Below are 23926 nucleotides of genomic sequence, written 5' to 3' on the forward strand. Positions count from 1 at the left end.
TAAACTAAACTCTCAGCTTTTATTGTGCACCAGAAGCCCCCTAAGAGTATTTGAAACTTTTGAAAGTTTAATAATATTTTTAATAAAGGTAAAAGTTTTCTCTCTATATATATGTATGTATAATCTAGTCTAAAATAAAAAAGAAAAAAAAGTAAAGCATTAAAAGCTATGAAACATAGATAGTTTATGTGAGACAAAGAATCCGTATCATGTATCGGATACCGATACTTCCCACATATGTATCTGACACGCGATTTGACGTATCTATTTCTAAGCATACATTTTTTAAAATAAAAAACAAATAACTCGAGTGTCTTCTGCGTGCTTTGTTCCCCATAAAGGAATAACAGCTTTGTCTTGATGGGCCTCTCAAAACAAAGTTGGCAGGCAACCCAATCTATGAGTAGGTACATCTAATATTTTCCAATCTAAAACTAGGCAACCTATTTAGAAAACTCACTACCCGAGTCCAAAACTAAAAGAAAAAAAATAAATTTCATCTTCACATTTGAGTCCCCATAAATGTACCAAAATATAAACTATTTGGATATCTTCAACAATTAAATGAAGAAGTTATTCGTTTATTTTCATACTTCTCCCTATAATCTTCTTATTATTCTTTGTAGTATGAGTCACTTTTCTATTGCATTTTTGCATTTTATTAACTATTGTACTTCAACATCTTAGATGTTTTTTTTATTATATTTCAATGTTTGTATTTTATTTTGTGCTATTATTATTAACTTATATTCTAAATTTATCTATATCCTAAATTTTTTTAAGAAAAAGAAAATGTATCTTCAATGTATCAACATCTTCGTTTTTTAAAAATATATATATTAAAAAGAAAATGATGTATCTTTACATTTTCGTATATTAATTTTTTAGAAACTAACAAATCAGCTGTATTTAATCGTATCTGTATCGTGTAGCCGTTTTTGTGCTTCATAAATTAAAGGAAATTATGTTGGAAGAGAGAGGGGAGAGAAATTATCTTTACATATCCTCATTTTGGTTCACACTGTGTAATTTTGTGGACTCTGTACAGAACTTCTGGTCTGGAAAGCCTCTCCGTCGGTCTAATAAGTTTATTTTTCCTTCCTTTTTCAACTTTCTCTGATCTGCTCGGAACAACGCCGAGAAAGGCGACAGAAACGGTTTCCAGGCTATTGAAAACAAAAATCAAAGAACATTTAATTTTCCTCTTCTCTGTTTCGCTTTTTTTAACAGCGAGCGGCAATGAATATCGAGCAGTATCTTCTGAAGGACTTCGAAGTTGAGCCAAAACATCCTTCAGAGCAAGCCTTGAGGAGATGGAGATCCGCCGTCTCAATCGTCAGAAATCGACGCCGGAGGTTCCGAAATATTGCAGATCTCGACAAACGCTCTGAGGCCGAGAAAAAGAAGCTCAAAATCCAGGTGTGATTTCCTAATCCTCTCTCTTGTCAAGCTATTCGAATCTCACGATTCATATTCATATTCCTGATTTCAATCTCCACAATGTGGATTTCTTTTATGCCTTTTACCGAGAAAATGCTAGAAAAGTAGATTACGTTTAAACAGTGAACGATGCATAATAGTTTCATTCAAGCAAACTCGAGCAGGTTTTAGGATTTTGAGTTCGTTTTTCCCTTCGATTTCTTCCATTCCTTTTCTACTCAAAGTTAGGGTTTCTTGACGAAATAGCTCTGAGAAAGAAGGTGAGTTTATTACGTCCATTAATGGTCGTAGTGAATTTCTTAGAAAAATCTCCAGCCAACGAGAAATGCCGATGCGGATGCCAAACGGCAATGATAAAAATTTCTGTGGGCCCTTTCCAAAATAAATAAATATATGAAAAATATATGCCCATTCAATGACCACCCATCTTTTAAGGCCATTCCACAAAATCATTCAAATTTTTAATTTGCACTTTCTTTTATATTTTAATTTCTTTGATGTGTTTTGTGAATGCGTGAAAACGCACTTGAGTATTACTTGATAAATAATACTATTGAATTATTATTTTTATTTATCTATTTATTTATTCAAACTAAAGGTAAGAGATTTTTTTTTTAGAAGCTTTACTAAAAAAAAAAGGTTAAGCTCATATTTACTCATAATAACTTTGGAAAGGAGGCTGAGTGCCCAGCTTATTATTAAATTTAATATAGGTTTAAATCCTATTGATTTTTGAATTTTTAAGTTTATTTTATCTTGATTTCTTATTTTTCAAAATGCATTTATTTATTTTTCATTTTTTTAAGTTTGTTTCATTTTGGTTTCCAAATCTTAAAATTATTTTATCTAAATTTTGAACTTAAAAAAATAAAAATTTGGCCCTTACTTTAGTTTAATTTTAACTAATTCGTAATACAACTTGAGTATGTACACTAACATATTCGTATGAGTATAACTTTATGTCAAATAAGTTTGAGGCGAACATTGAGAAAAAGAGATTAAAAATAGAAAAGTAACATAACAAGGGTTAAAATGTTAATATTCCTAATTTTAATACATATTTTAAAGTTTATTTACTATATTAATAGTCCTAATTTTCAAGAACCAAATAGAATTAAAATGTTTTAGGAATAAGACAAACATTTTGGAAGTTTTTAGGAGTCAAAATAGAACAAACTTGAAGGGACTAAAAGGAAATTTAAATTTACCATTTAAAAATTATTCAAATGTTCAACTATATATTTCAAATGTTTTAAAATATCTAAGTCATTAAATATAAATTATTAATATAATAAGGATAAATATCATTTTGTTCCAATTTCTTTGGGTTTCATTCCATTTTAGTTTACATATATTCAATTGTTCAATTCTATTCCTTGTACTTTTTCAATAATCCTAATTTATCCATGTGTTTTCAATAATTTTAAATTTACTCATCTAAAGTTATATATATATATATATATATTATTGGATTTGGTTAAATCATAATTATGTTTTCCAGGCAAGAAAGGCACTACACCAATATCTTTAGCAAATTATAAAGGAAATGATAAAACAAACTTTTTTTCTTTAAAAGAAATTAACAATATTTTAAAATTGATTTGGAAGTACATAGACCAAAATGGAATGAAATTCAAAATATAAGGACTAAAATGATATTTTATCTTAATAATAATACTAATATTAATAAACATTATAGATTGAATTAGTGGTAAATAAGAGACATGATATTAGTAAAGAGTTCAATCCAAGATGATGTTTTGATATTGTTTTTAAAAATATTTAGCTAGCTTATATTTAATATCTTTCAAAAAGTTTTCAACTCTTAATTGATATTGTTTTTAAAAAATAGTACTTCTAGACTAACTTATATTTAATATCTTTCAAAAAGTTTTCAACTCTTAATTGAATATTGTTTTTAAAAATATTTAGCTAGATTATACTTAATATCTTTTCAAAAAGTTTTCAACTCTTAGTTGATATTTTATAATTTCCAATCAAAATATATTTTGAAAAATAATTACTTCTCATTGGACGACTTATTGAACTCGAAAGAAAAATAAAAATGCCCTTCGCAATTGGTCGGTCATGTGACGCCCATTTGTCTGGTTGGCTTTTGGCATAAATTTAGCCGATTAGATCGTGACAACACAATCGAAACTTTTCTAACGAATCATTTTTTTTTTTTGAGTAATTCTATTTAATATATTGATCATTTAAATCTACCTTTTTCTTAGAAAGCCGCCGTTAAATAGAAATAATACTTTTGTAAAGATGGCATTTAATAGAAAAATACCTTTTAAAAAGCTTTCAAATGTGAGTATATTTATTTATTATATGAATTTAATTTTTAAAAATATGGTAATAAAACAGAAAAAGATGCGTCTTCAATATGAGGTTTACGAGGAGGACTTTTCTTGACACTGTTTTTATAGATGTAAAAAACTCAAACGATTTATTGGTTTTTTATTACATTACCAAATAATTTATACATCTTGTTGGACTTTTCACCCGACTTTCATTAAAATTCAAAGCATATTTATAGATATAAATTACAAAATGGCAAGGAAAGGGAGAAAATTGAAATGGGTTTAATTGTCAACCATAGAAATATCTACCCGAGTGAGAGATATGGACAATTCTTCCTCTTTTGATTTTATCAAATTGATGTCAGCAACATCAAAAAATGAGGCAAGTTAATTGTAAAGATATATTTATTAATCTATTTTTTAGCCAATTCTAGGAGAGTCTTCCTCGAAGAGAAATTCTAGAAGAGTTGTACAAATTTTGAAAATGATGGGCCAATAGGGAGAGAGAATTAAAAAAAAAAAGTCCATTTGAAAAAAAAAAGAAAAAAGAATAAAAAAGTCAAAATATTGAGGGAAGATAGTAGTATGGAAATGGGAACCGCTTTCGTTGGAAACGTTGAAAGGCGCGGTGAAAGGAGAAATTTCGTGGAAAGTTTCGTGGGGACAGTTTGAAAGAGAGAGAAATTTTGTAAGGATAGGACGGGACTTCAGTGGGAGCTTCGTGGTGTGGGATCCCTGTTGCATTTTATTTGTTCTCCTTATAATATATGTCAACTTTATTTATTCTTCCCGCCCTTTTAACTTTTTGGTTGGACTCTCGGATTAGGTGTTTAATAACTCAATTTTAATATATTTATCATTCAACTTTGTGCATTTAAAATTTCATTTCTCTCTTTTACACATTTATAAAAAGATTTCACTTCCATCTTTACTTGAATACAGACTTTTTAACTCTTAACATATTAATTTTAAACTTAAGATTGAACTCAGTATCTCAAACAACTACATGTGATTTTCTAAGTTGAAAAAATATTTTTAATTATTTAAAATCAATTTTAATAGCATGAAAATTACATATAAAAGTACAAAACAAGTAACTTATTATAAATACGTTTTGAGGGGTCAATTGGAGAACCAAGGCTGTTTCTAAAAAAATTGGGAGAAACGGGTTGTTTGAAAGTTATTTAGATAAATAGGGTTTTTTTTTTGTCATTGGTGCATTTCACCATTTTGTACAATTTTTATTTTTATTATATTTTTATTAGTTTTTTTAATGTCTCCTTATTAACCCTTTGTTTACCTCTTTTTCCTTTTCTTTTTAATTATTTTTCGTTGTACTTAGATTGTCTAAGATTATTTTTTTTACGAGAAAACATATTTTTTATTTCTAGATTTTAGGTCTAATTACTATTTGGTTCATATGTTCAAAAATTTATATTTTTGATTATTCAATTTGAGTAATATTTTTAATTTAGTTTTGACATTTCTTAATGTTAAAAATTTACCTTTTCAAATTTGAATTTTATTTGAATTGTTCTATTGATTTTCAATTTAGTTCTTAGGTTTTAAAATATTACAATTTTATCAATTAGTTAATATATATATATATATTATATATACAATATGAGTGAGAAAAAGTTATATTTAATATACGACCAAAATTTAAATAATATGAGTTGATCGATAAATATGAATATCTTAATTTTATGGAAATATTGATAAAAATATCAATGTCATTAGATACTCTTGAAAAATTCTGAATTATTTCTCATTATATTTCTAAAGTGACAATATATAAAAAGTAATAATCAATATATTAAGAAATTTTATAATTTTATTTACAATAAAAAAAGAAAATTATTTTAAATATCAAAACCGCTGAAAATATTTACAAATGGTAGCAAAATTTCACTGTCTATCTGCGATAGACTATCTATCTATCAATAGACTGCGATACAATAAAATTTTGTTATTTTTATAAATATTTTAGTTTATTTTTCTATATTTGAAAACAGTCCTAAAAAGTCTATAATAACATCTTTTCATCACAAAGATGTATAATTAGTGGATCAAGTTTATATAATTTTAGTTTAATTATAATCATTTTATTTTTATTAAAAGTGTTCGAGTATTTTTATTTATAAAACAAGATATATTAATGGCACTTTGGTTTATTTGAATGATATATTAAATTTTTTGTGTTACACTTTAAAATGATTGATATTGTAGTATTTAAATTGTAATTTAATTATTAATTATATTTTTTTTTATCGTTAGACTACTTTTAGAGTTGAGAATTCAAAATTTGGTTTTCTAATCTATAGCACATACTAATAAAGAAAATATTTTTAAGAATAAAAGAATTAAATAGTTTTCAAATTTGTATTGAGTATTTAAATTAAATTTTAACTATTACTAAAAATATGATTTTAGCTATTATAGTATTAAATAAAAATGATGGACTAATTATTTTTTTTATTGCAAAATTATTAGATTCTTAATATTTAAGATTAAAATTTCCATAAATAAAATGTAAATATTTTTGAAAATTTTCTATTTATAAGAATTTTCAATATTTGTATATCCTAGCAAGGAAGAGACTAGTTATGAAAGTTAGATGGGAGAATTTTAGAGGCAGAATAATCAAAGTGAAGAGATTAGTTTTAGAGGAAGAAAGGCTAGGCACATTATAGGATGTTTGGATTAACTTCCTTATAATCACTTTAACGGATTATCTATAGTCATTGTAAAGGGATTGACAGAGAACTCCTTTGTGTTAATTTTATTATATCGTTATTAAAATATTTTGAATAATATGTTTATTTTAGTAATTGTAAGAAAATCACGATATGAATTAATCTTTTTCCTTTTTTTCTTTTGAAAAAACACGATATTAATTTACTAACTTTCCATTTGGTTTAAATTTTATTTTGGTCTTGAATTTTGAATCTTATTTTATTTTGATCCCTAAATTTTAGAAAAGGTCAATTTTAGTTCTTGAACTTTGGAAAAGTGATTATTTTGGTCATTAAGATTATGTTAACTCTTTAAAAATGAAATCTGTTTAAGAATGAAATTGCATCTAACCTGATTTGAGCAGGATAAAAGTGAATTAAAATATCAATAACCAACGTGCCAAGCCAACATGAGCGTAACTCAACTGACATAGTGTTTGTACTATCGACCTCAATGTTAGAGGTTTGATAATTAGACTTTACCAGCTAATTGAAAATTAAAACTTAGATTTTTTAGCATAACTAACTTATTTGGTAACTTAATCATTCAAAAATACAAGTCATCTCACCATTATATTCAAGAGTTAATAAAATCTTAATAATAAGGACGAAAATAAATCCTTTTTAAAAATTCGGACCTATAATGGACGTTTTTGAAAGTTTAGGGACCAAAATAGGATTTATACCCTTTCCTTTTCAAATTAATATTTGAATTAATTAACATGATTGTATTTCATATTATAATTATTTTTTTTTCCTAAAATAAAATTTCCCGCCATTGTTTTAGAAATCGTAAAAATTTTGAACTTTCTTTTAATTCAACTCTATTTTAAATCTTGAATCTGTATATGCCTAAACCAGTTGTAGCCATTTTTAAATATACCTCTTAGAAAGTGGAAAGAAAAAAAGTTAGGTAGGGAAATTAATTTTAGAGTGGAAAAGAAATTTAGAGTATCCTTTCTAGAGAGAGATTAGAAAAACACAAAGTTTAGGGAGTGAAAAGCAGGATGGATGGGTGAAATTAAAGAGAGAACATGTTTTGATTTTTTTTTTCTTTTTTTGTTTTGATTTTTTCCCCAAGTGAGAGAGAGAAAACATGTTAAAATTAGGAGATAGTGTCAAGAATGTAAGAGTTAAGAGTTTGAAGAAAAGATGATCAAAACCACATTTCTTTCCAATCACCTCACAAAATTAGGCCCACTTTTTTTTTTTTTTTTTTTTTTTTAAATTATAATTATTATTATTAGAATAGTAAAATTTGTCCCATTTATGTAATGATATTTTTTAAGGACGGTTCAAATATAGTAAAATGAACCAACTTATTTATAAATATAGCAAGATGTCATTATCTATCAGTAATAGACATCTATTAATAATAATGACACTGATAGATGTCATTTAAAATTTTGATAGACAATGATAATTTGCCGTATTTAAAAATATTTCTAATAGTTGAACCATTTAAAATAATTATCTGATTTTTTAAACAAAAAATATCAATTTTTGTAATTTGGTCCCTCTAAAATCATCCACTAAATATTTTGTTTTAGTTTCTCAAACTTACAAATACTTATAAATTCTGCCAAACATACTGTTTTAGTCGTTATTTATTTTTCATTATTGATTTAGTACAAAATTCAGTTGAATTTCAAAAGTTAAATATTGTTCTACTTTAGATGTAGCTTTCAATTTGTCCAAATTAATAGTTTTGCAGACATGTATTTGTATATTGGATAATTTACTAAATATTAATTGTAAGGATTAAAGTATGATTTTACGCGAAACGTAGAAATGAAAATAAAACTTCTGAAAATTTAGAGATGAAAAAGAAAGGGTTACAATCTAAACAATTAGATTGAGTTTAAAGTCTACCTTAACTTTATTTTTTCGTTTCTTTTTCTCTTTTCTTTTAATAAGAAACAACTTCTCAACCGAACACTGCTATGATGCTATCTAACCCAATCTAAGGCCACGATAATTCTACCAACATAAAATGCTAAGGAAGATAAACTTTCCTATCATGGAATGCATGAGCAGTATGACTATTACTTGAATTTTATGGTCCTAAAATATGATCTACCTTACAAAGATTTCCATTCAGGTAAAGTTAGAAATATTCATATTAGATGATACAAAATTATCATCGATTTTTTTGTTCCATTGATGTTTTAACCATTCATAAAATTTATGATCATAACTTTTAAAATTCGATAAGGATGAATCCTCATTTCATCTCTTTATTCAGAAATAATAGGGAGGGGATCCATTTTGATTTTTGTTCAATCTAGAAACTTAGCTTTTAGCAAATAAACAACTTTGAGTCGCAGGACTTCAGGTTTACTTTTTATATTCGACCAAGTAAACTGCACATTATTAACATGGTGGTTTAACAAAACCGTCTTTAATCAACTTGTTGAAAAGTTTCATACTTTTAGTAGGAGCTAAAGAGTGGAAAAAGGGAACATTATATTGAAGAAGCCAGCTTTCGAAATCCATGAATGGAAAAAGGGAAGGCCGCAAGGTTTTCAGACTCCTTTCAAAATAACTTGCTTAATTGGGTCAAGGAGAGGGGCTTGTACGCATGTGAACCAAAAGAAAGAACAATCAACAAACAAAATATCGTGGGGCATTGTGAGGGAGTTGGTGAATAAGTTGAGGAAGGATTTGGCTAATAGGATTATGATTCTAGAATGTTTGGGCGCCTTTTTTATTGGGCGTCAAATTTTGGACTACGTTTTGATTGTTAACGAGGTTGTTGAAGATTATCGGAGGAAAAAGCAAGAAAGCTTCATTTTAAAGTTGATTTTGAGAAAGGCTATTGGTGGATTGGGACTTCCTGAATAAGGTTTTGGGTTTAAAGGGAGGATTACCTCTCTTGCTATCTTGTAGAACATTTGACTTATTGGTTATTTCTTTTTAATTAAATAGAAATTTTTGTTTTTGTTTTGAATTTTCTGTATTATATTACTTTTAATTATATGTACGTGATTTCTAGATTATTCCTTATTTGTAATGGATGTTTTGAAGAAACTCTATTTGGAAAAATCTAGAACCTCTAGAAGAGAGTTTGACCGGGTTGGGAGTCCTTGAGAGAGATGGACATTATACAATACGGCTTGTGAAAATACCTTCCTTTAGCGTTTATGACCAAGGAGTTCTATGTTGATATTTTCTCTTTTTTGCTTTACGATTTGGTTGCTTTTTATGGCAGGCCAATTCTTTTTTGTATTCATTGTGTGAGTTTTTTCCTTTTTCATAATATAGATCTTAGTTTCTCATAAAAAAATTGCATATTCATGAGTTTTTAAGTGGTCACTTATTTATTTGCAGGTTCAAGTTATATAAGCTCCAGAATTTTCAATAGACACCTTTAAGAACCTTAGTTATATATCGATCTATTCCATTAATAAAAAGAAAAAAGGGAAAACTTTTTAGAAACAAGAAGCACTCTCTACTTATTCGGTAGGGAGTACATCGAATTGCAGCCACAAAAGAGGTATACTAGAGAAGGCAAAATATCCCATTTAAAGTACGTCACTAATTCTCTATATCTAGTCTACCCTCTTAGAGTTCACAAAACAATACAAAACTTGGATTAATTAGATGTAGGGAGTAATTACAAAAAGCAGATGAGGAGCTCCACAATAAACAATCATGCCTAACCAACTCTACCAGAGCTTCCCTCCCTTTACTTTTGACCATTAGACAACCTTTGCTTTCGTCACTTTATTCCACACTCCCAAAAATCACTTCTACATCCTTCTTTTTTTGGTTGCAAATTGGGTAGATCAAACAGAATCTAACCATAAGATGTCCATCTGAAGAGAATGTTCTCCTGCCATTCCTAGTTCTGTTTACTCTCTTTGATAGATGCTTGTAATCATTTTTCAATAAACAATAGTTTAAAGTTAATCTTTCAATTATGTCCTTCCAAAGGCATCTCCAACTAAGTTATTCTCAACGCATTAGCTTTGCACCAGGACCTTTCTGCTATGTCACCCTTTCCATGGGAAATTGATTGAATTGAAGAATTGCTTAGGCTGGAGGCTAGTTTTAAGTCTATAGGTTACTTCATAGATCTCGATGGCCGTGAATACATTTCCATTGCCTTTTCGATCTTGTAGACAGGAAGGGACAGCTTTAATGCCTGTGATGTTCTTTAGTCAAATATACTGCTTGATTTATTTCTCCATGGAACTGTACTACAAATTTGCAGCAATCACTTTATACATAAGAGTATTTTGTCCTTTTCTTTTCATCTTTTTCATCTTTTTGCCTTCCATTTTCTTTACCAGGAAAAAATCCGAGTTGCTCTTTATGTTCAGAAGGCAGCATTACAGTTTATTGATGGTAATGGCTTATGCTTGTTCTCAATCCTTTGATATTATCCTTTCCTTTATGTACGTTGTACTCTTGTGCAGCCATGAATCGGGATGAGTACCATCTATCAGATGAGGCTAGGAGTGCTGGCTATTGCATTCATCCAGATGAGCTTGCATCCATAGTCCGTAGCCATGATTACAAGGCATTGAGATTCCATGGTGGTGTGGAAGGACTTTCAAGGAAAGTTTCTGTTGCACTAGACGCAGGTGTCAGCGAAAAGGATACATCCAAGAGACAAGAAATATATGGTTACAATCGTTACACAGAGAAACCCTCCAGATCCTTTTGGGTGTTTGTATGGGAAGCATTACACGATGTGACATTAATCATCCTAATATTTTGTGCACTAATTTCTTTAGGCGTTGGAGTTGCCACAGAAGGATGGCCGAAGGGAACATATGATGGTTTGGGAATTCTACTCAGTATATTATTGGTCGTCTTGGTTACTTCTATTAGTGATTACAAGCAGTCTTTGCAGTTCAAGGATCTTGACAGAGAGAAGAAAAAAATTTATGTTGATGTCACTAGGGATGGGCTGAGGAAAAAAGTTCCGATTTATGACTTGGTTGTTGGAGATATTGTTCATCTATCCATTGGAGATCAGGTTCCTGCTGATGGGGTTTTCATATCAGGATATAGTCTACTAATTGATGAATCCAGCTTATCAGGTGAGAGTGAACCAATGAACATAGATGAAGAGAAACCATTTCTTCTATCAGGAACCAAAGTGCAAGATGGATCTGGAAAGATGATGGTAACAACAGTTGGTATGAGAACTGAATGGGGAAAATTGATGGAAACTCTCAGCGAGGGAGGAGAAGATGAGACTCCACTGCAGGTCAAGCTGAATGGTGTAGCAACTCTTATTGGTAAAATTGGTTTGACTTTTGCTGTATTGACATTCCTGGTGATGACAGGAAGGTTTCTCGGAGAGAAAGCTGCTCACCATCAATTTACGAAGTGGACTTCAAGTGATGCACTTAAACTCTTAGATTTCTTTGCCGTTGCAGTTACCATAATAGTTGTTGCAGTTCCTGAAGGTTTACCACTGGCAGTGACATTAAGCCTTGCCTTTGCTATGAAGAAATTAATGGATGAAAGAGCACTAGTTAGGCATCTGTCTGCATGTGAAACAATGGGTTCAGCCAGTTGCATTTGCACAGATAAGACGGGGACATTAACCACAAACCATATGATAGTTAGCCGTGCATGGGTATGTGAAAATTTTATGGAGAATAAAGACCATGGAAGTGTAGACAAACTGAAATCAGAGATCTCTGAAGAAGTTCTAGGCATACTTTTGCAGTCCATATTTCAAAATACTAGCTGCGAAGTGACTAAAGATAAAGATGGGAAGAACTCAATCGTTGGTGGAACACCAACAGAATCAGCACTGTTAGAGTTCGGGATTCATTTGGGTGGGGATTTTCGTATGCAACGTACTGAATATAAGATACTTAAGGTTGAGCCTTTCAATTCTGTTAAGAAGAAGATGTCTGTACTAGTAGGACTTCCTAACGGTGGGGTCAGAGCTTTTGTCAAAGGCGCATCTGAAATAATACTACGTACGTGTGACAAGTATATTGATTCCAATGGAGAATCTATGGATTTAACAGAAGAGAAGGTAAATAACGCTACAAATGTTATCAATAGTTTTGCCAATGAAGCTTTGAGGACACTTTGCTTGGCTTTCAAAGATATAGAGGACTCCGGTGACAAATCTATTCCAGATGATGGATATACGTTAATTGCAATTGTTGGAATCAAGGATCCTGTACGCCCAGGGGTCAAGGAAGCTGTTAAAACTTGTTTAGCAGCTGGAATAACTGTGCGTATGGTCACTGGTGACAATATAAATACAGCGAAGGCTATTGCTAAAGAATGTGGTATACTAACAGACGAGGGTTTAGCCATAGAAGGACCAAACTTCCGTAATTTATCTCCAGAACAGATGAAGCAAACTATACCAAAACTCCAGGTTTACTCTCTATCTTGAACTTAGTCATATTTTTTCTTCTTGTAATATGGTTCTGTATTATATACAAATTGCGATGGATATAGGTGATGGCTCGGTCCTTGCCACTAGACAAATACACATTAGTTAACAATTTGCGGAGTATGGGCGAGGTTGTTGCAGTGACTGGAGATGGGACAAACGATGCTCCAGCTTTGCATGAGTCAGATATTGGACTAGCTATGGGCATTGCCGGGACTGAGGTCTGTACATGAGCTAAGTAAATAATAGTGTAATTGCTTGCAACGGGCTGGAATAGAAAGTTCTTTTTGTGATTATAAATGAACTCTTTTTTTATTGTTCTTTAGATTTCCTACTTCTTTTCTGCCTCTGTTATCTGCCTATTGTGCTTGCATACTTAATTATAAGGCAGAAGGAATCAGAATGAAACATTCTTTCCAGTACCGTGCGCAGAGTTTTTTTAAGGAACTTAATTCTACTTAGCAAACTATGGTAGTGATAACAGAGTTTTCTACTAGTTTACCTCCCAAGAATTTCTACTTCAAAGTCATTGTATTCGAATCAAAGCTGATTGAACTCATACTGCAGTTTCTCCCCTGTCTCCATCTAAATTTAGTCTATTAACTTGAACAGTGGCCATTTGTCTTTGCTAACTCCTGATTTTTTCTATTCCTCTATAACATCTTTGTGCCAAGTTTGATCAATTATCCTTATTTGTATATCGTAATTCTATTATGATAATTTTTATTTACGCTAAGAGACGAGCATTACTAGCAAAATTTGGGTGCATGATATGTTGGCTACTTGTGGGCATAACGAAAAAAAATCAAGTCAGATTAATTTATGAAATAATGAAATCCATTTCTATTGAAATACTTCCTAAAACCCAAACTTGGTATGTTCTCCACACGGTTGCCTCAACTACACCATAGACAACATTCCTACAAGGCTGCAAAAGAAAATTCTACTCTTTGAGAACTCTAATTCTATGAATCTACGGTATACATATATTGCTCGCGATAGAGAATTTATGCATGTATAACTTAGCTCAAATATGAAGGAAGTGGATTGAAATATAGATAAGGTCCACCCTCCATATGTTGGTAACATCCTTAGATAATCTTATCACCGTAGATCATATGTAAGTTTGCACACATTAGCAAAGGATCGTGCTTAACAAAATATTGTATTGACACTAGTAGTAATGCACTTGATTTGGGGCCTAAACTAATTTGTGTTGAAATACGTTAAATTAGCCCTAAGGGCATTTTTGTCTTTTTACTATATTTGCTAAATTAGGGTTTCACATTATTCTATTTATATCTGAGGTTGGGTCTATTGTAAACAAGACATAAAAATAATAAGTTCTTTTCTACCGTGGTTTTTCTTCCCTGAATTAGGGTTTTCTACGTAAACTCCTTGTGTCGTCTTCTTTCCCTATTTCAATATGGTATCAGAGCAAGGTGATGAAACCCTAGCCTCGGTAGAAGAAACTCAGTCATCAAACTTGATAGGTGAAGGTACGCTGACTAATGAGGCCGTGATTCAAGCAGCGGTTGACCGCTATCTCCGAACCATCATCCCAGGTGGCTCAGCCGAACAGATCCAGCTGGCGAGCCGAACAGCAGGTGGTGGGATTGCTCCAGCTAGCGTGCCGATTAGCTTCCAGTCTCAGCCGTTCCAACTGAACACCAATCGAAGTGCGGTGATCGTTTGTCCGAGCCGAACAGGCAGGTGGTGATTGCTCCAGCTAAGAATTACATCTTCCATGCTCGGAGCCGTCACTCGGATCACCAATCGATCGGTAACTCCTCGAACAGCAGTGGCTGTGCGAATCAGAGCCGTTCCAGCCGACACGCGCACAACACACCTTCCAATCGCCATCCAAACGTCAGCTCGATCTGCCGGATGCTAGCGAGTCCAGCGCGTTGGTATCTCGGAGTCGCAATAGAATCGGATCTACACCAGAACAGTCATGGGCTTGCTCAGCTGCCGGGTCGGGTCAGATTGGCGCGATTTCTTCCGCTTCGCAGCAGATCGCCGAGCCGTTTGTCCGTTACCCACCATCACAGGCCGTCTGGGAGCAGCGCCGGTCACGGGTTGCCGAACTTTGCTGTTGTTGGACTTCCGGCAGTAGCTTCTTCACAGTATCATGGGTGGACAGCCTCTTCCTCATGTATATCCAGTTCAGCCTCAGTTTCGAATGGGTGAGTCCATTGAAGAAAATCCCATGGTATTTAGACAGAAAAATTCCAGATCTGAATCTCATGGGGAACTCCAACAACAATTAACTAGTCTTCAGCAATAGATGGTGCGCCCTGGAGCCCGATTGAATGGCCATGATCTTCCCCGATGTATTCAGAAAATCCGGTATCAATGTTTCCTACTCCAACTTCTAATCTTTTATCTGGAACACTTGGAAATTCTACAGGAATGATCATGTGGAGAGAAGTTGAATGGGCAAAATATTACTTCTCTTGGTCCAAACCATTAAAATGGTTCTTGAGGGACGCCATAAGTTTGGATATTTAACTAGAGAGATACCACGACCGAATCCTGGGGATCCTCAAGAGCGTGTCTGGAAGGCAGAGAATTCTTTGCTCCGCTCAATGTTAATTAGTAGTATGGAACCACAAATCGGGAAACCCTTACTCTTATTCAGCCACTGCCCGAGATATTTGGGATGCAGTCCGAAGGTTATATTCGAGGCGTCAGAACGCATCCCGCCTGTATACCTTACGTAAACAGGTTCACGAATGCAAAACAAGGAGCATGGATGTAACGTCATACTTCAGCAAGATGTCATTGTTATGGCAAGAAATGGATCTATGTCGGGAGATCATCTGGACCTGCCCACAAGATGGAATTCAATACTCCAAGATAGAAGAGGTTGAGCGTGTGTATGATTTTCTTGCCGGGCTACACCCCAAATTTGATACAGTTCGCAGTAAAATACTAGGGCAGAACCAATTCCGTCTCTCATGGAGGTATGTTCAGAGGTTAGATTGGAAGAAATAGATCGAGTGCAATGAACGGGCCAAATGTTACCACTATAGAGTCAGCTCGCTCTTCGGGTGAAGTCCGCTGGAGGCTGATGGTGACAAGCAGAATAGTAAAACAACCCCTATTTTGTGAGCATTGTAAAAAACAGTGGCACACGAAGGATCAGTGCGGGAAATTGCATGGTCGCCCTCCAAATGGTAAACGTCGCCCTCCGAAAGTGACAAATCGAAATCTGGGCGTGCTCTAGTGGGTGAATCAGTTGAGGGGGCTGCACAACCTTAGACACAGCCTCCAGTGACTAATCCTGGTGATTCAGGTACTGTAGGAATCAGAACAGTTGCTCAATCAGGTAGCCTCAATCCTTTAGTTTCCTTGCTGAGGGGAATGAGTTATGGATTCTAGATTCAGGAGCAACCGATCACTTGACTGGCTCATCCGACTGGTTTCTCTCATACTATCCAAGTGCTAGAAATGAGAGGATTCGAATTGCGGATGGATCCTTCGCTCCTGTTGCTGGAAAAGGCAAGACTTGTCACCATTTCAAGGGATTAACTCTGCAAAATGTCTTACATGTGCCCAAAATTTCTTACAACTTATTATCTATAAGCAAAATAACAAAAGATTTGAACTGTAGAGTTGTCTTCTCACCAGATACTGCTTTGTTTCAGGACTTGAGCTCGGGGAGGACGATTGGCACTGCCCGATATGACAGAGGCCTATATTCCTTTCTAACAGTTGCTTCCTCTAGAAGCTTTTTTAGGACTAGTCTTTTATCTTCGTTTGCTATATCTGAAACAGATTATTTATTGTGGCATTTTCGTCTTGGACATCCTAGTTTTCAATATATGCGGTATTTGTTTCCTCATTTATTCCATAATGTGAATGTTCTTCATTATCTTGTGATGTCTGTATACGTGTTAAACAATATCGCGTGTCATTTGTTTCTCAGCCCTATAAGCCTACCCAGCCTTTTCCACCTGGTCCACAGTGATGTTTGGGGTCCCTCGAGCATCGCTACCTCTGTCTGGTAAACGGTGGTTTGTAACTTTCATTGATGACCATACCCGACTTACATGGGTATATCCTTGCTGATAAGTCCGAGGTTTTATCTACCTTCAAACAGTTCTATACCACTGTATTAACACAGTTTAAACACAAAGATTGCCATTCTCCGAATTGACAATGGTCGTGAGTTTGTCAACCACACTTCCAGGAATTCCTAGTGTCAAAAGGGATCATCATCAAAACTCGTGTGCATATACTCCACAACAAAATGGGGTACGTGAACGAAAAAATCGCCATCTCATTAAGTTGCTCGTTCCTTGATAATTCCAGTGTCTCTTCCTTTGTACCTGTGGGGAGATGCGATTCTTACCTGCAGCTCATCTAATTAATAAGAGATGCCTTCACGAGTTCTAAAGTTTCAAACCCCTTCGAGTGCTTCAAAGAGTCCTATTCAGTCTACCCGTCTTATTCCTGAGGTTCCCCTTCGTGTTTTGGGTGTACAGCCTTTGTTCATACCATGGTCCACACCTGGACTAAGTTTTCTCCACGAGCTAAAACATGTGTGTTTGTCGGGTATATCCCTTTCATCAGCGAGGCTATAAATGCTTTCATCCATCTTCCAGAAAATATTTGTCACTATGGATGTCACGTTCCTTGAAAGACAAACCGTTCTTTTCCCGTTAGTCACTCAGGGGGAGACACATGAATGAAGAGACTAAACAATTCCATGTCATCCATACCCATTAGCCTTCAACCTTGAGCCTAGTCTGAAATATTCTTGAACCTGAGCTTAGTCCCAATTTATCCTGGACCTAGTCTATCTAGTCTTGAAATCTAATTCTGGCCCTGTTGTTCCTGGTGTCGGTCTTCCTACTATAAACAAGTGCCCTGGATAACATTATTATAGGAGGAATCTCAGAAAGGAAATTCAGGAAACCTCTGGTTTTCCATCGGAAAGTTGTCCAAGAGTCAGACCAGCACAAGTTCAAGATCCCGTTGGTTTCAAGGAGAGTCTTGAAGAAAGTCTGGGAACATAGAAATTGACGAAATGAGCTCAGAGAAGGTTGAAATTTTCAGGAAGGGATGAGATGCTGAAAGATCCTAAAGAATGCAGAACTTGTCTTCAAAAGTCCGATACTGAAGAGGGACAAGACGAAAACTGACAACTATGATACCAACTCTGGATTAGCCAATTGCTCTGAGAAAGGGAACCAGGTCAATGTACAAAATACCCTTTGCTAGCTTTCTGACCTATAGTAACTTATCTCTCTGTTTTTAAGGCTTTACTACTCAGCCTAGATGCTCTAACAATACTCTACCAGTGTACATGCGACCAACGGAATTCCCGAATGGAAAGCAGCAGTAATTGGAGGAATGAGAGCTCTTGAGGCAAATAAGAGCTTGGGATGTTAGTACTCTCCCTAGAGGTCACAAAATAGTTTGGTTGCAAATGGTGTTCACAGTGAAGTATAAGTTTGACGAACACTTGAGAGGTATAAAGCAGGTTAGTTGCTAAAGGATTCACTCAGACGTATGAGATTGATTATTCAGAAACTTTTTCCCTCGCTAGGGCTAAGTTAAACACGATTCGTGTTCTCTGTCTGTCGCCGTGAATAAAGATTGGCCCCTACATCAACTAGATTGTAAAGAACGCATTCCTAAATGGTGAGTTGGACAGAGAAAAAGTTTTGATTACGAGTCCACCTCCAGGTTTTGAAAGCTAAGTTTGGGAAATCATGTTTGCAACTCAGGAAGTCTTTATGGGTTGAAGCAGTCCTCCTAGGGCGGGTTTGACACAGGTTCACCGTGTTTGTTAAGTCCCAAGGTTTGTTCAGGGGCATTCTGATCATACTTGTTACCAAAAAATCATCTTTAGGAAAGATGCTGTGTTGGTATGTATGTGTATGTGACATCATCCTATCAGGGGATGATACGGCAGAAATTGCTAAGCTAAAACAAAGGATGGCAAGTGAATTTGAAATTAAGGATCTTGGTAGTTTAAGGTATTTTCTAGGAATGGAAGTGGCAAGGATCAAAAAGTAGGAATATCTGTTTCTTCACGGAAGTACAACTATGGACTTGTTAAAAGAAACAGGAATGACCAATGCAAACCTATTGACACTTCCTATTGAGGTCAATAGCAAACTGAAAAGTGTTTCGGAAGGAGTTCGTGAATAAGGAGAGGTATCAAACGCCTAGTAGGGAAACTGATTTACCTCGTCTCATACTAGACCCGACATCTTCTATGCTGTGAGTGTAGTAAGTCAGTTCATGGCATAGTCCATAGATGGAGCACATGGAAGAGCCGTGACTCGAATTTTGAGATATTTAAAGTCCACCCCTGGGAAGGGCTTGGTATTCACAGGAAACATGACACACGAAGCATCGAGGCATATACTACTCAGATTGGGCCGGATCTTGTGAACTGATAGAAGGTCAACCTTAGGGTACTGTACCTTTGATGGGGAAATTTGGTAACTTGGCGGAGTAAAAAAACAGGGTGTAGTGGCCAGAAGTAGTGCTGAGGCAGGAGTAATAGAGCTATGAATCTGGAGTGTGTTGAAGAAATCTGGTTGCAGAAAGTTTTATTCTGATCTTCCGAGAGTAGTCCTGGGCCTATGACAGCTGTATTGTGATAATAAGGGCTGCCATCAGTATTGCGAATAATCCCGGTACAACATGATTAGAACCAAACAATGTTGAAATTGAATAGGCACTTTATTAAAGAAAATTAGTACCGCGGAGACTATTTGTATTCCCTATGTACCTTCAGTCCAACAGATTGCCGATGTTTTTACGAAAGGGTTATCGAGACATGACGTTTGAAGCTTGTATTAGCAAGTTGGGTCCTTGCCGGATATCTTATGCCCCAACTTGAGCGGAGTGTTGAAAATATGTTTGTACTAAGGGCATTTTTTTTTTGGTGACGTTGTTGAAATAGTTGAAATTATGGCCCTAAAGGGCATTTTGTCTTTTTAACGTATATTTTGCTTAAATTTATGGTTTCACATTATTCTATTTATATCTGAGGTTGGGTCTATTGTAAACAAGACATAAAAATAATAAATTCTTTTCTACCGTGGTTTTTCTTCCCTGAATTAGGGTTTTCCACGTAAACTCTTTGTGTCGTCTTCTTTCCCTATTTCAATAATTTGTAATGCTCTTCAAAATTTTTCTCTAATGTCACGAGAGTCACAATTTTGGGTGAATAGGCCTAATTATACTTCCCCTTTAGAATGTATGCCAGCACAACACCCAAGCCACCCATGGAGGAGCTTCACGATGGCTGCTTGGTTCCACAAAGCAATCTATTTGATATCTAGGCTGCCTTCTAAAAGGGGAAAACAAATATCTTCCCAAGAAGCTTTTGTACCTACAAGAATATTGTCCTCCCTTCCCATAGAAAGTTCCTAAGCACACATTCAATCTTCTAAGTCACTTTAGTGGGCAGGATAAATGCATTGCACCGATACACATGGAAGCTTATGAGAAGTGACCTGATTAGTTGGAGCATTTCAACAAAAAGGAAGAGTAGGAAGACCAATTTCACTTTTGGTGTGTAATGTGCTTGATTAAGGGGTTACCATCCCTGGAAGATAATTTCGAAGAGATTGGGTGGAGACCTAGGTTGATTGGAAGAGAGGACAGGCTAGTAATTAACAGTTGGTATCTGATCATCCACATTATGTTGGTCTATCTTGCACGAAAGAAACAAGCTCTTGGATTGATTAGTAGCTAACCCCGATAAGTCCTCAAAATGGTCCAAAGAAGATTTTATGAAGAAAAGTGACGAGGATAAATAGCAGAAAGAGATCACAAGCCATCTGTGAATTAAAGGTTATTTAATGGACCTTACCACACATGGGATGAAATTTTAAATTACATACATTATATAGCATCCAAGCTGTACTACCATATCCATGAAAAAGAGATAGGGGCAGATGGGGGCACCTTGCCTCAGGCCCTTCCTACATTGAAACGAACTATCTCCCATCATTAATAAAGAAGAACATTGAGGAGGTGATGCAACATTTGATCTAGTTAAGAAACCTCAGAATCACAAACAAAATGCCAATGATAATATCCAAATGGATTGAGTCATACACCTTTTGAAGATTAACTTTTATCGTACAGCAAAAGGGCCCTTGTGCAAGTGATAGCCGCTCAAAATAGGGAAGGTAATCAACAATGTTGCACCCTATGACAAATGTCAGACTGGTTGGGGATGATGAAGTGGGGAAGAACATTCCTTATGCCTTTCACTGAAGATTGATTGATTCAATAGCTAAACCTTTACTATCTTAATGATTTCAAATAGAATTACAACTACTAATGATTGCTGATATCTTTATAATCACTAGATGATTGTTTGAACGATTTTAACTATGAGAATTACTATCGTTATTATATTTTTTTGGTTTCATGTTATTGTGTGTTTCATATGGTATTTCATTGGATGACTTGCAGGTTGCCAAAGAAAATGCCGATGTCATCATAATGGATGACAATTTTTCAACTATTGTAAATGTTGCAAGATGGGGACGTGCGGTGTACATTAACATACAGAAGTTTGTGCAGTTTCAGCTAACAGTTAACATTGTTGCTCTAGTGATCAATTTTGTTTCTGCTTGCCTCTCAGGTGTATTCATCGACGAAGTTACTCCTTTATGTAAGACCATTTGAAAATAACTAAAGTTGATGAATTTTTTATGTCTTACCCGACTTTTAGGATCTGCTCCTCTTACGGCTGTACAGTTGCTTTGGGTGAACTTGATTATGGACACTCTTGGTGCTTTGGCACTGGCCACAGAGCCTCCAAATGATGGACTTATGCAGAGACCTCCAATTCCCAAGGGGGTTAACTTTATTACCAAAGCCATGTGGAGGAACATCATTGGTCAGAGTATCTATCAACTTGCTGTTCTTGCAGGTCTTAATTTTGGGGGAAAGCAGCTTCTTGGACTTAATGGATCTGATTCCACAAAAGTTCTCAACACTTTGATATTCAACTCATTTGTGTTCTGCCAGGTATCGCTAGAGCAACACTGTCCATCATAATTGTCTTAAGCTTAGTTCTTATATACCTTGGTACTCATTTTGTTGGGAAAAACCTCTCACTATTATTGTCGGAATAAACAAAAAAAACAACAGAAAAATTAAAAGAGTAGTGAAACTGGAAACGCAAGAATTAATACGAAAAAACTCCAAACCGAGGAAAAAACCACGGACCAAAAAAACTATACTACATGAAAAGTTATTACAATCACATAAAAATCTCTCCCCAACCCTTGTTACAAAAGAAAATACTCTCTTGAAGTATTTGTACCACTCACCCTTTTTCCCACTCTCGAACTTAAAAATACAAAAAGAGAATTTATCTAGAGCCAAAGCCATATTCTCATTTTATAGTACTTGGAACCCATCAATTTCTTGAACTTTTCCAATGTGAGACAACTGCATTTCTAATATTTTGCCAAAACTCAACACATTTTACACCTTTGGATGGTTGTTATTTACAGGTTTTCAACGAAATTAACAGCCGTGAGATGGAAAAGATCAACATCTTCCGAGGGATGTTCAGCAGCTGGATATTTTTGGGAGTAATGGTATCCACAGTGGGATTTCAAATAATAATTGTAGAACTTTTGGGAGCTTTTGCAAGCACTGTACCACTGAGCTGGGAACTGTGGGGATTGAGTGTGTTGATTGGATTTGTGAGCATGCCGATTGCAGTTGTGTTGAAGTTCATCCCTGTTCATAAAGAAGAAGCATTTGCGGCCCATCATGATGGCTATGAACCAATCCCTTCTGGCCCAGAGCTGGCTTGAAATTCCCAGCTCCAAGACTACCAAGCAAGGCTTTGTATTTGTTTTGGGGATGATGAAGAATGGACTTTGTTTAAGCTTGAAGTATGATCACAAATTTTTGTCTCATTAACAAAGGAATGTTGTTAATTATTACAATTTCTCAACTGCTGCAACTGAAAAAATAAACGTTACTTTTTTTCTTCCCTTTTTGGTATCTTTTTGTTCTAGAGGAACAAGAGCATCTTAAGAAGGTAAGTAATGCAAGACCAATTGAGCTATTTGTATGTGCAGAAAAATTATCCATCCAACATTTTTGGGGGAATTTTACTTTTTCTTATTTTAAATTCTTTATGGGCTAAATATATGTTTTGGTCTCTTATGTTTGGCTATTTTTTTCCATTTCCTCGGTGATCTTTTAAAAGTTCCAATTTCATTGAAATATTTAGAAGCTATTGTCACAAAACATAATAATTAATTAACAAAAACGATGATATAATGTTAAAATACGCAATATTAATTAAATGAAGGGATTAAAGTAAAAGGTTATCTCAATGGTAACTCACATGATCTTTTTTCTTGGAGGTTGAACGTTTGATTCCTCATCTTCACAGTTGTATTACCAAAAGAGAGAATTTTTTAATGAAGGGAGATTGGAATGGGAAGGAAAAGACAAGGAAATTAATAATTCAAGCAATAATTTTCTAAATTTGAAAATATAGCAAAAATTTTAATTTTTTTTTTTAATTATTATTCTAAATTTACTCTTATTTGTGCACTAATAGATATATCTAATAGACTTTATATTTAGTATATCAATCAACTTATATACTTTACATTTGTTATATAAAATAAGTTTATAAAGTATATCATTTATCCAATTGATATACCATGACTTTATCGTGTATGATGGATATCATTTGTTCGATTGGTGAATATTGTATTTCTTTTTTGTTACGTTTTGATATGCCGTTTTTCTCATTCAATTAGTTTGATATCAATGGCCTAATTTAGGTTTTAGCATTAGTTATATTAATTAATTGTCTCAAATAGCTTACAAGAATAAAAATAGTCGCCATAAACCAACAAAGATCCTTTAAACATGTTTTGTCCACATTGACATGTTTCATAAAAATATTACAAGATCACCCAACATAGAATTATTTTAAGTCGAACACACTAAATGACGTTAAAAGGTAAAAACATGTTAATATGAATATTTCTCAGTAAAGTATACAAATTTTGAAGCCACCAAAATGATATTTGCACCAT

The 23926-nt window shown here is 34.1% G+C and overlaps 1 protein-coding gene across 1 annotated transcript; it reads left to right on the forward strand.

The window, feature by feature from the left end:
- The first annotated feature begins 981 nt into the window (after nucleotides 1-981).
- On the forward strand, nucleotides 982-22947 carry LOC120091704 (calcium-transporting ATPase 4, plasma membrane-type-like). The gene is made up of 7 exons (XM_039049816.1): nucleotides 982-1419; nucleotides 10780-10834; nucleotides 10906-12845; nucleotides 12929-13084; nucleotides 21318-21489; nucleotides 21580-21878; nucleotides 22370-22947. Exons 1-7 carry the CDS (start codon nucleotides 1240-1242, stop codon nucleotides 22676-22678), a joined length of 3111 nt encoding a protein of 1036 aa, XP_038905744.1. The 5' UTR covers nucleotides 982-1239; the 3' UTR covers nucleotides 22679-22947.
- Nucleotides 22948-23926: the final 979 nt, after the last annotated feature.

This window comes from Benincasa hispida, chromosome 11 (genome assembly GCF_009727055.1).
Source record: "Benincasa hispida cultivar B227 chromosome 11, ASM972705v1, whole genome shotgun sequence".
NCBI lineage: Eukaryota > Viridiplantae > Streptophyta > Magnoliopsida > Cucurbitales > Cucurbitaceae > Benincasa > Benincasa hispida.